Below are 15,687 nucleotides of genomic sequence, written 5' to 3'. Positions count from 1 at the left end.
GTGGCGCTAAGTAACCCAGCCCCTTCGCGGGGCCTCCATTTCCTAGGTTGGAAAGTGGGCAGGGAAGACCTGGATTATCTGGAGGCCCCGTCATCTTGGGGCTCATGGGACCATGCAGCCTCCACCTAAGCCCCTAAGATGCCAGCAGGGACACTCACATGGGGTGACATGACAGACAACTGCAGCTCAGTGCTGTCACTCAAGAGAGGCCGACCCATCTGTCGTCTAGCAGCCCTGGCCTGTGGACTGTTGGTCATCTCCTTCCAGGCACCTTCCATCAAGCCCTTTGTCACAAGACCCCAAGTGAGCTGGGGATGCCTCAGCCCGTCACCCTCCTAATAGCCAAGACTCAGCCAAAAAAGGTACGTAAGTCCAGTTTCCCTTCCCTCCAAGCCCAGGATGCTGGCCCGGCTCCCTCCTCCTCCTGTCTGTGAAGTGAACCCCTTCTCATTTTCAAGGCCTAATGTGCTGACCCTGTATGTGCCCAGCTTACAGTGCCACAGGCAGACAGGCCCTGGTAGCGAGCACTGGCCCCAGGAGGATGAGCAAAGTGAGTTTGAAACTCCTGCCTCCTGTCTGGCCCCTACGAACTCTACCCTGGGCTGAGCAGGCAGTACACAAGCAGGGAAGAACTGGACCTTCGCTAGGACACCAGCGCCTGGAGGCCAGACATGCTGCAGCCCACCAGCTGGAAAGGCTGAGCTGCGGCCGGGGTGGCCCAGGCTTCCTGAGCTGTGCTGCACACACCCAGGCCCAGCCCTTTAGCTCCTAGGCAGGCCAGGTGCTTGCTCCCTGGGGGTGGGGCTGGGACCTGGGGGCTGGGACAGTAATGAGGTGGAGGTATCAGGGACTGAATTAAACTCTCAGCCTCTGATGCAGATTTCTACACAGCAAGAGCAGAACACAGAATGACTGGCTAGGATAGTGAGGCCAGGGCGCCTGCAGGGGCAGGTATAGGTGTGTGCATGTGCACACACACACACTTGCAGCGTGCAAACACATGTATCTCTCTGAACCCACAAACCTTAGCCTCAACCCCAGCAAAAACACTGGCAGTGGTACACAGGGCCTTGACCTTAACTGGAAGCTTGTCCTGGGGACCCACAGCTCTTAGGCCAGAAACCTAGGAGGACCCAGCAGCGCAGGCAGCTCCAGGAGAAGGCCTTGAAACCCACCCCTGGGAAGGATACCCTGCAAAGACCCAGTGCTAGAGATCAGACCCCCACCTATCATCTGCCCATGAGCAGGAGGGACAGAGGGCACGTGCAAATGAAACTGAAGGCAGGTCAAGCCTGCTTTGACCTGTGGCACACCAAAGCACATCTCCTACACATCTAACGAAGTGCCTGCCTGGGTTCCCGGAGACACGGCGCTGGCCATCTCGACAGGGAGCTGTGCTGTGGGGCAGGGCGGCAGGGCAGGCAGCTTCGGACTCACCATGCACTTGTTGGGCTTCTCACCCGAGTGCACCCTCATGTGGATAAGCAGCTTGTAGCGGGCGTTGAAGGGCTTGTAGCGGCGCACACAGCCGGCCCAGAAGCACGTGAAGTCCTCGCCCTTGCGCTGGTCGATGTGGCTCTTCTCGATGTGCCGCACCAGCTCCTCCTGCTGCTCATATGCTGCACAGCAGTCCACCCAGCGGCAGGCCTGCCGCCCGGCCACCAGCCTGCCCGCCAGGCCCAGGCCTCCCAGGCCCGGGCCAGCTGGTAACTGAGGCAGCGGGTAGGGAGGTGGCAGGCCCTGCTGGTGAGTCCCGAAGAGCTCCGAGAACTCGTCCGAGGGCTCCTGCTTCAGGAAGCCCGCCTTCTGGCACTCTTCCAGTTGCACACTGCCCTCCTGACTCTCAGTGGGTGCAGGGCCATGCCGGGACCTCTTGAGAGGGCCCCCGACGTCTCCTGGCAGAGGAGGGCTCCGGAGTCCATTTACACAGGAGACTAGAGCTGTCTGGGAGGAGCAGATGATCGGGGTGATGTCGGAAGAGACACAGGGTGAGGTGGAGGCTGAGGAAACAGGAGGCAGGCCCAAGAGGCAGCAGCGCTTCAGGGTGCCCTTGGGCAGGTGGGCCTCAGGCTGGAGGCCCAGGCCCGGGCTAGGCTCACTGCCCAGAAGGTAGCAGGAAGGGGCAGGGTTGGCGAGGCCCCGGCCCGGGAGGTCCAGCGCTGTGTGCAGCCCTGTGGCTGGCGGGGCCCGGCAGTGGGTCGACAGGGGTGTGTGGGCTTCCATGACCTGGAAGTCGGGCAGGGACTCCTGCTTGATGTGTTGTGTGGCTGGCAGGCCGCCATTCACATAGGAGGCCTGGGGCCTGGGTGACCTGGAAGATAGTGGCCAGAGAAGTCATGAGAGGGTGGCACTGCAGAGTGGAGAGGCCCAGACAGCAGCCGGCAGGGAAGTGAGGACCAAGGGGTGAAGAAGTCAGAGGAGGAGAGGGACACTGAGGCCTGGAAGCACAGGAAGAGGAGACTGGCTGGCTGAGAGCAGAGACTGGCTGCCTGAGCGCAGGGAAGACTGAGAAGGGAAGGTGGGAGGGAGAGGATGGGAGCAGCCGAGGCAGGAGATGACAGGTGAAGGCAGAGGCTCCAGAGAGGGAAGCTCTTCTTTTGCCAAAACCCAGCCTGGCCTCCAGTCTGGGGGCCACCCCACCCCGAGGCTGCCTGTGTCTGCCCATCCCGCCACTGCCCTTGTGAGTGCTGCGGGAGGAAGCCAGAGGCTGGCGTTTGCAGAACACCCAGACCCAGCAGGTTTATAATTCCATGCATGTTCCCTTTCTTAACTTCTGAAGATATTAACTATATGAGGTTTTGTCCCAAGCAGTCTGTCTTCCCCACTGCCCACGTCCGCAGTAGGGGTCTGAGGCATAGCCCAGGTGAGAGGGCACCTTAGCCCTAACTGAAGGAACCCCCCAGCCGAGCATGGCTGGGAATTTCAGGCCTGTATACCATGACTAAGAGAAACTGTAATTCTGAAGAAAAGTCAGAGCAGGCCAGGCAGGGCCCAGACGGGGGCGGGAGACCAGGTCTGAGGCCAGGCTCAGCTCTGCCCCAGCTGTGGATCAGGCAGGGTCCAGGCCTTTCTCCTCAGTGATAGCAAAGTGATCTCCTCAGAGACCCAGGTGGCGAGGCTGAATGTCCATGGTGGCTGCTTTCACCACCATGAGGTGGTGAAGTGGCAAAGTTTCCTAGAGGCCCTCTCCCAAGCACAGGACATGCTCCCTGCCCTTCACACAGCCATGTTCAGAGAGATGAGGGGGTTCTCAGACGGAGGTGCCCACTATGGGGGCGGGGGGCAGTAAGATGCAAGCAGAGACACCGGGCTGGCCTGGTTTCGGAGCACTCCAAAGAGCACAGAGGTCAGGACGGTGATGGGGGCAGAGACTCTCCCCACTGGATGGCAGAACTGGAGACCGGGTTTTGTGCCCGAAGTCTCAGAGCCCATGTGACCTCCCTTTCTCAGAGCCTCAGTTTCCCACCTGTGAAACAAGGACCAAGAACACAGAACTCAGAGGGTGCTGGTCAGGATTAAGTGACAGCACTCTGGGAAGGAGATGGCAGGGCTCATGGTGCTGTTACTACTACTGCTACACCAAGGCTTTCTGGGGCTCTGTGTAGCCACAGCTGTGCGGTCCTCGCTGGTCTCTCTGTTCCCCAAGATGGTCTGGGGCCCAGGCCCCTGCAGGTGCAGCATCCTCACTCCACCACTTAAAGAAGGGAGAGGAGCATCAGCCAGAGAGCCAGCAGAGCCGGGAGAGGAGCCAAGAGGGCCCTCACCACCTGATGGCTCCTGGGGCAGGACACAGCACGGGGCAAGAAGCCCTCTGTGCCAGGGAGCCTTGAAGGTTGGCCACCATGTGAGCTCTGAGCTGGCCTTTCCTCCTCAGTCAACTCTTCCTCATCTGAGATAACTCTGCAAGAAACCACCTCAAGCTAGGCGTGGTGGCACACGCCTATAAGCCCAGCCCTCAGGAGGCTGAGGCAGGAGGATCGCTGCCAGCCTGAACTACATAGCAAAACCCTGTCTTAACACCTCCCCCGCAAAAAGCCACATCAGATTGTAAAATGCAGACACGAGCCTTTACAAAACAATCTTTGTGTCCCTCATAACATCCTGGCAAAGCAGGAGGGTCTAGAGCAAGCAGTCCCACGACTTCCTGGACCTCAGTTATCCTATGTTTCCCATGAGCCAGGCAGGCTGACGGCCCTGGCCCTTGTCCCCTGGGAGTGTCCACAGGAAATGGTGGGAACTGGGACATACCTGTGAGGGTGGGGGAAATGCAGCAGCCTCTCGCAGGCAGGGGAGTGGCCCTGGGGCGGCGGGGTTCCCACTGGGAGAAACAAGCTCTGGTGGCAGGCGGGGCCGGAGCCCTCAGCAAGGTCCAGGTCCAGCAGGCCCTTTTCCGAGCCGGGGGTGCAGCGGCCGTAGCTCCCATTCACTAGGCAGGGGCGACAGGGAGAGAAGAGGCAAGTGAGTAGGGACAGAGCACCTGGAGCCATGTGAGGGGCCCCGACCTCTTGTTTACTTCCACACCCACTCAGCAGGGTCGGTAATAAAACATCCAGTTCTCATGGGCAGATGCGAAAGCTCCAGGGATTCAAGGAGCATTGCATAAACACCAGGGGCCTACTGTGCACCAGACAGGACCCTAGCAGCAGGAAACCTGGGGAACAAGACACACTCCTGGTGGTCTTGTTGTCCCCAGAGCTCGTGGTCTGCTGTCCCCAGGCCACCACATTTCAGTCACTCAGGTGCTCACCAGTGACAGGGCTGGCACACACAGGGCTCGTGGTCTGCTGTCCCCAGGCCACCACATTTCAGTCACTCAGGTGCTCACCAGTGACAGGGCTGGCACACACAGGCCACCGAGGAGAAGCCCCTGCTGTCCCCGCTGCTCAAGCCCCATCTCCTCTGCTTCCTGGAGCACGCTACGCCATATAAAGGCAGGGTGTGGCCCAGATGTGACGGCCACTGGCTTGTCTGGGCCCTCACTGCCCTCTGGGGAAGGGGTGAGTGCTCTTACCCCAATCCCGCAGAGTAGGAACCAGAGGCTCAGGGAGGTTGCATCACCCACCCAACCACACACATCTGGTATACTCTGAGCTGGGTTTCTGGCCCACCCTGTCAGACCCAAGCCCCGAGTCCCAGTCGCTGTGTAATGAGAAGTGGCCTTTCAGAGAGCCCAGCATGGGGGGGCGTCCACCTCCCCAACCCCAATCGCAGCCCTCCCAGGGCAGAGTCCCTTCAGTAAGAGGTTATCTCCGGGGTTGAGGCCACAGGGTCATCACTTCCCAGCTCCCACGTAGGTGAGGGGCTCCCTCACCTCAGCCCCATGCAGCAGCTACCCAGCTACCCAGCTACCCAGCCCAGCCCAGCCCAGCTCAGCCCCAGCTCCGAGCCATCCTGCCTCTGCGGCTGCTTGGCCAACTGCTCACAGGCTTATATTTTAATAACTTGGTTGTTTTTCAATTAAAAAGAAATCCCTGGTAACAAATGTGGATGGGCCAAGTTAATGAGAGCAGGCTGCAGCCCATTTAACTCTGTCTCTGCTTGGCTGTCCTTGCCCTCTCCAAATCCTTTCTGCATGCTGTTTTATTGTCCCATGGAGGCAAACCCTGGGACTGGGCCTTAGAAAACTGGATAATTTTATGACCATTAACAGCATTTGGAGCAGAGAGTGCTTGATCATCACACGAGGCTATTTCACCAGGGTCTTTCTCCTGGTGGGGCAGTGGGGAGCAGGTGGTACTGAGCTTCCCTCCAAGACGCGCTGGCCTTGGAATGGTGGCACAGACTGGCATTTACCAAGCCCTCTCAGGGCTGAGGCTGGCACAGTACAGCCCTTTTCCAGGTGGGAAAACCACAGTTTAGAGAAGCGACCCATCTCCGACTCGGCCTGGGGTTCCCTAAGAGGCCAGGCCATCTTGCAAAGTGGTTCTGTCAGACCTCTCAGCCCAAGTACTCTCCTGCTTCCTCTCAGTCTACTGATGAATAAGTGCAGACCCCCCAAATAAACATCCCCAACTGGGTCCCCAATAAAGACCAGAGTGGTTAAGTGGTTTGCCAAAGTCACACAGGGAGTAACTGGCTGAGCTGAAATCAATCAAACCCATCAACTCTCTGGGACAAAAGAATCCTTATCAACAAACCACTGGTTCTGTTAGCTGCCTCTGCACTGGAGACAGTTAAGAAGCTTTCGATCTATTAACAAGCCAACTTTGGGACAGAGCCTGCCGGGTCACAGCTGGACACTGGTTCGTGCTCCAAGCCCAGTGAAGCCCTTTCCTGCTATTCCCCAAAAGTACCTGGGGAAAGAGGACTCTGAGCACCACCAGCAAGTGGCTGCCTGAGGTCAGCAGCAACTGCTGGCAGAGCCAGGACCCACACCGAGGTCTCCCAAAGCTCATGCCAGATTCTGCCCCAAGCCACCTGCTTTTTTGACGACTGGACATTAAACTAGAGGCTGTATGTGTGTCCCAGAGATGCTGCTGCCACTGGAATGATGCGTATACTGTCTGCCATGGGCCAACCTGCCAGGAAAGATGTGGGCGCTGTCTGCTGCCTGATACCACATGACCCCAATGGGCAGCCCCCTCCTGTTCACACTCAATCTCTGAGGAGAGAGGACACTCCTGCCCCGCTGTCCTGAGGCAAGAGAGGGGTGCCCTGGAAGGGGCTGGCACCAGGCAGCCACCAAGAATGGACCTAGGACCTGGCCTTCCTCACGCAAAACAAAACTCTTTTGGAAGGCTGGAGAGTATGGGTTCTATGTTCCTATTTATGAATTGGTGAGGAATCCTAGAATATCAGGGCTGGAACTTTCTATTTCATTAATAGATAAAGCAACTGTGAGTTGGAGAGGGAAGAACTTTCCTGGGTCACACAGCAAATCCCAAGCAGACCCAGCACTGGCACTTCTGAAGTTCAGTAGGAATTTGGCCTGGTTTTCTCACCAAGCCTCAGTTTCCTCATGTCATAAGGTCATGGTAACAGATGAGATCACAAATCCAATGCATCTGGCCTGATACTTCCCTTGCAGTAGTCACGAGAACAGAAATTGTTATGCGAATTATTCCTTCAACTTCTCTCAGCTCACAGCAGGGAGGCAGGGCCCTGCTGAAGAAGCATTCTATCCCCAGGAAAGTCAGATCTGGATGACCCCATGGCCAGACTCAGAAGGACAAACTCCCAACACTTGGTATTCACGTAACAGAACCAGGCAACCCGAAGGAGTCACAGCCAGCCAATCTGAAGCAAAGGGCTCCAGCTACACACCAGAGAGCTTTGCAAATTATCGTAATGACTTGGCTATAAAGTGGCACCACATATAAGGTGACTCCCCACAAGAATTTTAATTTATGCTGAAACCTGCCAAGTCTGCACGAGTGGACAAAGATTCATTCAGTCTCTCCAGCCCAGACATATCTCCTTGCAGCCTCAGGGGCAGCCAGCAGCTGGGGCCAAGAAGAGCTTCACCATCACAGTATCTTGCTCACCACCTTTAGTGTCTACCAGGTACCAGGCTGGGGACAGCGAACCACACTTCACAGTTTATGAAAAATGGTCACAGCCATCACCCATGAGCTCAAATCTCCCAAGCTCATCCAGTAAGTGTAGAACTCAGACTTGCCTGGCTCAAAATCTCATCGTCTGTAAAAAGTAAGACAATCAATAAATTCAGCCTTCTGGGCCTACCAGTCTTGTTCCCAACTGCTCCAATCTGCTGTGGTTCTGTAAAACGTAGCCATAAACAATATGCAAGCAAGAGCACGGGATTGTGCTCCAATAAAACTTTATTTAAAAAACAAATCCCTGGTTCTTGGGCTGTTGACCTGCCAATCCCTGAACTTCCGCAGTTACAGAGACATGAAACAATTCATGCTTTCCTGCATCTATAAAACTGGGTAGAATTGATGACATGAAAATGAAATAATGTAACAGGGCTGACTCTAGTGGGTATTCAGGAAGGGGGGCTGTCCTCAGCCTGGCTCTGGGGGCCTGAGCCCCCATGATGCTTTGCTGCCTACACCTTCACCATCCACACCTTCACCATCCACTCGGGCCCAATCCCCCCTGCACCCCTGGGCCCTCAGAGCCCAGCAGAAGCACACATCCTCCTGGACTGCTCCCCATTCAGTTCTCCCTGAACTCCCCTGCCATGTGGCCCCCAGAAGTCCCAGTGGATGCACCGGGTACCCTAGAGAGTGCCCCTCAGCTCACCAGCCAGGCTTGAGACATGGCACCTCCACCCTATAGAGTTGGCTGCTGATACCTGTACTGCTGCATGGCTGCTTTTCCTCTTCTGCAGGTCTGTGGGAAGCCTCAGGGTAAGGACCTTGGAGCCCCAGAGCTTCCAAATGTCACCATGTCCCTAGATGTGATTGTCCCCCAACTACTTCACCCACAGAAGAGAAAACCCAGGCCCAGGGTGAGGATAGGGCTTGTCCCTGTCTCACACCACAGGCAGGATCTCTAGACCTGGACATCACTGAGGACAACCCCTCCCACCCAGCACAGCCAGGGCCATATCCAGTGGCTGGAAACACTGAAAGGGTGGCAGCTGGGTGGACGGTCTCAAACTCATTTTCATGCCTACTCTATGCCAGACACCATGACTTAGAGGAACTGCATAAGCTCTTGTCACACACGCCCCTAGGATGACGCTCCAGTCCACCATCAACTTTCTCACTATTGGGCCCTGGATGAGTTACTTCACCCTTCTGAGCCTCAGTTTCTTCTGTGAAATGGGGCTAAGAATCTTAGCTGCAGAGGGTGGGGTTGAGGAGATTAAATGAGATAGTACATGGGGCACTGCCTGGCATGGTGCCTGGCACTGATGGCACTTTGAGAAAGGTCCCTCTGTTTTGGACAGGCCAGCAGACAAGGTCATAGCTTCCTTGGGCTGGGCCAGCTTCCCTGGGCAGTGAGTGTGATCAGCCACTGAAGGAAGGGGAGCTTGGCCAACAGGGTCCTGCCCAAAACTCTTCACAGGGGGGTGAGCTCAAGGTCCGAACAGTGAGTCAGGGCATAGTAGAGCTGGGCAGCAGCCCCTCTCTGGGCCTCAGCTGTCCCCTCTGAGCAGGGAATGCTGGCAGTGGCAGGAGGGACACCGTGGAGGTCATAGAGCACAGTCACACTGCTCCCACTTCCAGGGTCAAAGGGCGAGCAGCACAGGCAGAGCCCAAGCTGCACCTCCCTCCCAGGCCCTTTCTGCCTCGCCAGCCTGCTGTGTCACCCCATTTTTCCTCTTCATGAACCCCCAGGGCCTGGTGACCAGAGTGATTACTCTTCAGCCAGGCCCTCCTTGCTCGAGCCGCCTTGCAGTTCATGGCCATCAGGGGGCCCGTAACCTGGGCAGGGCCTCCTGAGCGGCAGCTCCTGAAGGCCAGGGCCTCACGCCGGGCTTACGGCCGCCCACCACCTCTTATCCCAGACTGCAAGAGCCTCATAAATTCCCCATTTAAAGCTAAGCTAGATTTACAGGGACCTGGGCCAATAAAACCTGAGCAGGCTCACCTTAGGGCAGCACAGCAAAGAAATGGAGCCAGTCCACTGTTCTGGCCAGCCAGGGCCAGGCAGCAGGCAGCCCGAGGCCGGCACACATGTGGATGCGTACACCAACAGGCAGAAGGGTCCACTCTGCCCTCAGACTCTCTGCTGTTACCCAATTAACACATACTTGTTTAAATAAACAGTGAGCCTAGGCAACAATTAGGAAATCAGTATCACAAAAACTCTGTGCTACTTCCCTATACATCTGCATGCATTTAAATTAAAGCCAGGCATGGTTGCACACAAGTAATCCAAGAAGTCTGGGAGGCTGAAGCAGGAGGATTACAAGTTCGAGCCCAGTCTAGGCAACTTAGCAATTTTAGGAGTCCCTGTCTCAAAATTTAAAAAATTAAAAAGACTAGAGATGAGGCTCAATGCAGCAGCCATGGGTTCAATCCCCAGGAGTGCAAAAAATAAACCAACCAAATTCCAAATTAAAATTTAAAAAAATGATTGCAGTAAAAGACAGTCCAGCCCGGCGTTTGCTGTTTCCTCTGCCTCGAGTGCTCTTCCCCCAGGTGTCCACTTGGCCCCTTCTCCCGCCCTTTGCTTAGGCCTCTGTTGAGAGAGACTTTCCCCAACTTCCCTTAATTTTCTAGCTTTTTAACCTTTATTTTAATTTGGAATTTTGTCATATTTAAGTATCTCCCAGGGGTGCAGAGGGGTGGCCTAGTAAATAAACCCTGACAGCTCTCAAAATTCTCAGTTTTATTATACCAAGCAATCATGACTCCAAAATTCAAATTACAAAGCTGTAATTTCTAAGCATCTGGAATTCTAAAACACCTATTTCATCAGTCTAAATTGATACAGTTTTATAAAGCTAAGCATTTCAATTACTGCGGTTCTAAGAGCCAGTGACAACATGGATCACATATAAGGAGATTCTCTGATTTGGAGGCTGTAAACTTCCACACTTCTCTGTTCCTATGGTTACCTTTTCCTAGTACACCCTGGGCTCCCCCGGGACCCCTATCTACCCCACATCACCATGAGAACTGTGATGGTCACCAAAAAATATTTGTTTTTATCCAACCTCAAAACGGCCAGCACAGTAATGAAATGACAAGAAATCCACAGGAGATGCTTTTGAGATCTATGAAAACTTCTTGAAGACACACACATTCTACCTGTGTGTTTTCAGTAAATATAGGGCCATAAATGTTCGTGTCAGGAATATATTTATGATTTATGTTTGGTCTTTTTTTTAACCTTCTCCCCTTAAATCAAACTGTTACTTAACTCCTTAGTAAAAGGAGTTTCCCCCCCACCAACAGTTCCTTCAAACTGCTGGAAAAATATATAAAGCCCATGATGCAATACCTGCCAGCAACAGGGTGCAGGTGGGGCCAGCCTGGGAGGCAGGGGCAGCGAGGCCGGCACCTTACCCCTCCCTCCGTCTCAGGTCCCAGGGAAGGAGCAGGTTGTTCTGGCCCTGGCAGGAGTTTCCCACTTCACCACGGTACAGAGGCAGTGAGATGCATTCAGCAGAAACCATGCTCGGATTGTGAATTTCCGTCCTCTCCCAGGTGACGGATGTGCACTCACGCGGGGCAGCGGCATCACGAGGAGAACAGAGGACCATGTACTCTGTTCCTAAGCTAAGACACTCGCTAGATTAGGAACAGTAAATGCATTTCTCACTTACAGTAAGTTCAGCCCACCATGGGTCAATCAGACTGTAACCTCAGCACCTGAAACACTGTCCTGGGAGAGATTTGAACATGCCCTTTCCCCAGGGTGCCACAGGGAGCTACAGCTCAGGCCAGCCAGTAGGAATGGCTGCTTGTCCCTCAGAAAGATTCAGAATTTCCACATGCCCTGAAAAAATTATTTGTTCCTCAGAGTGGCCAAGAAAGCTGGCAGAGCCTACTGGGAATTTACGGCTTTAGCTTCTGAAAAAACTTTCATCCTACCTCAGGTCTGAATCCACCCAAAGTCCCTAGTCCAGGAAGCCTTCCCTGACCAGCCTATGCCCCCAGAGCTTCAGTCTGCACCCTCAGCCCTCCAAGCACTCAAGAGCTCCACCCAGAGGGGATTTCTAGTGGCCCTAATGACTAGGAGTCACTGTCATTTAGCATGGGTGACGTCAACTCACCACCAAGGTGAGTCAGCCCTGCACTAACTTTTTAGTATCTTGCCAGATATTCAAAATACCCAAAAAACAAGCAACCTGGTCATCTACTCCTAGAACATAGGTCTATTTCACACATAAACACAAGCAGTCTTAACATACACTAAATTTTCCAGGCATGGAACCACCATGTAAATTACAGAGAGACTGTACTGTGTTTTGTTTGGAAGTGGACCAGGGGTTGTTCACCATTTCAAAGAATCACGTCACCTCGGCCACTCTGCGTGTGACATCTGTACATCTGGGTGACGCTGTGAGCAGCTGTGAGTCCCCTGTGACTCCGCCCCATCCTCCAGCACAGAGGTGCCCGAAGGTGTACATTATTTACCTCCCTTTTATTTCTTCTCTATAGTACAATTAAGACATTATGCGGGGTTTTTCTAAGTGAGGGTGCGGAGGCAGGTTACATTATGGATGAACTTCACGTCAAGAATGCGTGCGAAGCAGAACAAGAAGGGCCCTGTTAAAGACAGGCCTTGCTGCTTGGAACCCCTGACCCTGGCCAGCTCCTCATTCTCCAAAGGAGGAAAGAGAGGTGTCTTCCGGGTCGCAAAGTGTAGTGGGGTCAGAACTTGGCTGGAGTGGGTCGAGCCCCACCTCAAGAGATACTCCAAGGGCGGCATTGTCTCTTAGTTTGTCTGAGGCCCATGTCTGTTTACGGACTCAGTCAGAAGATCTTGAACTCAGGGGGACCTACAGGAAAGCAAACACACACTCCCACGCCGCCTGCCCTGCAAGGCCAACTGGCAGGCCAGGCCTCTGTGGGGGCACCTGATGGGAATGTGCCACCGACTCACTGAGAGAGGCAGGCCTGAGGGGGTCCAGGCAGGCAGTGGCTGGTCGCTAGGTGAGACCTAAGAAACCAAACTTGCCCCTATACTCTTTCCCCCACCCAGAAGGCATCCTTCTGCTGGTTCCCAGACTCAACTCCTTCCTCAAACTCAGCTCCGACACGCTTCCCTCCTCCCCATCCTTAGCAACTCTGCTTCACCACATACCACCACCTTCTACCCGGACAAGATTCTCTCCTCCGTCCACCACAGTCAAGGTGCTCTTTCTAAAGTGCAAGACTCTGGCTGTGCCTGTCCCTGCTCCTAACCTCTGTGGCTCCTACTGCCCAGGAGGGTACTTCTGAGAGGCCCAGACGGGCCAACAGGACCCTGCGCCTTCCATCTCTTCCTGAGGCTCCAGCCCGTCTCCTGGCAGTCTCTAGCACAGCCAGCGCCACTGTGCCAGCTGCTCGCAGCTCCGCAGGCCCGCCCTGTTCTCCCCCCACCTCCGTGCTGCGCAGCCTGTGCGCACACCCTCTGAGCTCCCCTTGCTCTGTGTAGTACTGTCTTCTGTGTCGGAGTATCAAATGCCAGCACGGAGAACAAATGAACAAAAGCACAGATGCGGCGACACACACGGCTGCTCCCTGAGATCCCTGAGTGAGACCACGCCATTGGGCAGGTCCAAGCCAGGCAGACAGGAGACCAGATGCCCACAGTGGTCAGACCTGACAATGCCCTCCAGGAAATGAGGGTTTATGACTGTGTTTCAGAGGGTCCCCTATCAACAGGCAGAGGTCGCATTAACCTCGCTGCAGAGATGAAATTAGGTCTAGGAGGCCACAAGAGCCACACCAGGGTGGGTACCAGGCCCGTCTGGGGCGATGCTCCTTCAGGCTGCTGGGAAACAGCCTCCACAACATGGCACCTCACATTCACACAGATGATCTGCCGAGGCCTGTGCTGGGGAGGGGCAGCTCAGAGACCTGGCATCTTTTCTCCAGGCAACCCTGGGGTGGCCCTGTGCCACTCTAATGGGCAGAGGTGGATAGAAGAAGGAAGGAAGCCGCAATTGCCCGGGGCCCACTTGCCTTCTCCCCAGCTTCTTGCCGCCTGACAGCTCACTGCCAGGCACGAGGACCCATCAGCAGCCTGGCCATGAATGAGCACAGTGTTTGGGGCCAGTCAACAAGATGGATGTTGTTTCCTTTCGGCTCTGTGCACCATAAACATTCTGTGGCAGACACAGCTCCAGGTGGCTCGCCGGCTTGCGCTTGATGGTGGGGCCAGCCTGCAAAGGCCCGTTAATGTGGGCACAAACAAGGAGGGCTGGAGGCCAGAGACAGGGTGACCATGGTCCCACTTTCAGCAACAAGAGTACAAAGGAGCAGAAACCCTGGAGCCAGGCTGGAAGTGAAAGGGCCCAGCTTGGTTTCTGTTCTAGCTCTGAGGTGGAACCACTGGCTGAGACTCGCGTTGCATCCAGGCCTCAGTTTCCTCATCTGGAGGAACATGAAAGGGCTGCACTGAGGCTGTGAATAAAAATAACCTGTGAATGAGTTGAGGGTCTGATCCATTTCTGCCCCATGGCTAAGAGCATGGGTCAGACAGACAACCGGGTCTAGAATCTGAACTTTGCTACTCTCCTTCCAGTGTAGCTGTGGCCAGGTAACCCACCCTTTCTGAGTTTCTACTCCCTTATCTGTAAGATGCAGATCATATTTGTTGCTCGCACTGTGAGGCTCACATGAGATAATGCCGCTGAGGCGTTGAGCTCAGGGCCTGGCACATGATGGATAAAGGGCTGTTATTTGTGTCTCATGTCGCCTAGCTGGGAGCAGGATCTCAGGAGGAAGCAGGCTGGCCAAGGCTGGGGGTGGCCAGTCTTTTGGGATCTCCCTTCTGCTCTAAGATGATCTTTGGATGCCGGACCAAGCACTCAGCCTGCCTGGCGCCCATGCGGGTTTCACAGTCCAGCCCTAGACACAAGCCCCAGGCCCGTGTGGGCGGCAGTCCAACCCCTGAACGCTGATTCTCCAAGAGCCAGCTGGCCAAAAGTCAATGTGTCAAATGACCAATTCATCAAAAGCCAATTAGCCACAAATTGCTTCGCCAAATGGCTACATTCCCAAATTGTCCAAATAAACAGTTACCCAAAACTTATTTATTTTAACCATTTATAAAGATGACAATAATTTATGTTATAAGCAATGGTTTTAGTTTCACTTAATAGATTTTCATTGCAGCATTTTAAAAAGAATTAAACTGGGCAAAATCAAGGATCATGGTTTGGATGATTTAGTCTTCTTATTTGGTACTATTTACTATTCTGTTTATTTCATTTGATTCAGTAATCAAATGTCAATGTTTCACACAGGAAATCTCAGAGTTATACTGTGCAGTAGGTTGAGTGGTGACCCCTGAGAAACTATGTCCATATCTAATCCCTGGACTCTGTGAATGTCATCTTACTTGGAAAAAGTTCTTTTAGATATAATGAAGCAAGGATTTTAATATGAGATCATCCTGGATTATTCCACTGGGTTCTAAATCCAATCCTTAGGACAGACACACAAAAGAAGAGGTGACAATGTGACCAAGGGCAGACACCAGGGCCACCAGAAGCTCGAAGAAACAAACACCAGATTTTCCCAGATAGCGTCCCAAGCGAGTGGGCATTGCTATACTCTGATTTTGGACTCTTGAACCCCAGAATGGTCAGAGAATAAACACTTGTTGTTTTATATTTTCTGTAGTTTTATATTATCAAGTTTATGGTAATTTGTTACAGCAGCTTTAGGAGAGTAACACACACTTTTTAAAAAATCATTATCTTAAGATCACCTATACATCAGAATCATGGCAGACTTCTCAACACAAACACTCAAGTTAAGAAGAGTCTGAAGTATTTGAAAGATATTCTAGGCAGAACTAAAAATGATCACAATTCTAAGAACAACAGGAAGAAACCACAAGCAGGGCAAGCAATTAAATAGAAGGAAAAATCAGGGAACCAACAGCGGGAAAATAACATGACAAACATAGGCCAATATATGTCAGTTATTACCATCAATGTAAATGGCCTCAGTTCACCAATTAAAAGAAACAGACTGGCAGAATGGATCAAGAAACAATATCCAAAAATATGCTGTATGTAAGAAACACATTTAACTCAAAAAGAAACTCATCCCAGTACCGGAGAAAAACCCAAAAAAAAACCAAAAAAAAAAAAAAAAAAAAAAA

At 53.4% G+C, this 15,687-nt stretch overlaps 1 protein-coding gene across 2 annotated transcripts in view; it reads right to left on the bottom strand.

The window, feature by feature from the left end:
- Glis1 (GLIS family zinc finger 1) overlaps positions 1-15,687 on the bottom strand; it is a 184,587-nt gene that overhangs the window by 71,333 nt on the left and 97,567 nt on the right. For both annotated transcript variants that reach the window (XM_013521759.1, XM_005398558.2), the window contains exons 3-4: positions 4,249-4,426; positions 1,438-2,311 (exon numbers count right to left, since the gene is read on the bottom strand). In XM_013521759.1, coding sequence (XP_013377213.1) covers positions 1,438-2,311; positions 4,249-4,426 — 1,052 coding nt within the window. The remainder of the gene's footprint in view (positions 1-1,437; positions 2,312-4,248; positions 4,427-15,687) is intronic.

Source organism: Chinchilla lanigera, unplaced genomic scaffold, assembly GCF_000276665.1.
Source record: "Chinchilla lanigera isolate Chin_1 unplaced genomic scaffold, ChiLan1.0 scaffold00063, whole genome shotgun sequence".
NCBI lineage: Eukaryota > Metazoa > Chordata > Mammalia > Rodentia > Chinchillidae > Chinchilla > Chinchilla lanigera.
Note: the sequence above shows the minus strand (reverse complement) of the source record. Positions and strands in the feature narration are given on the sequence as shown.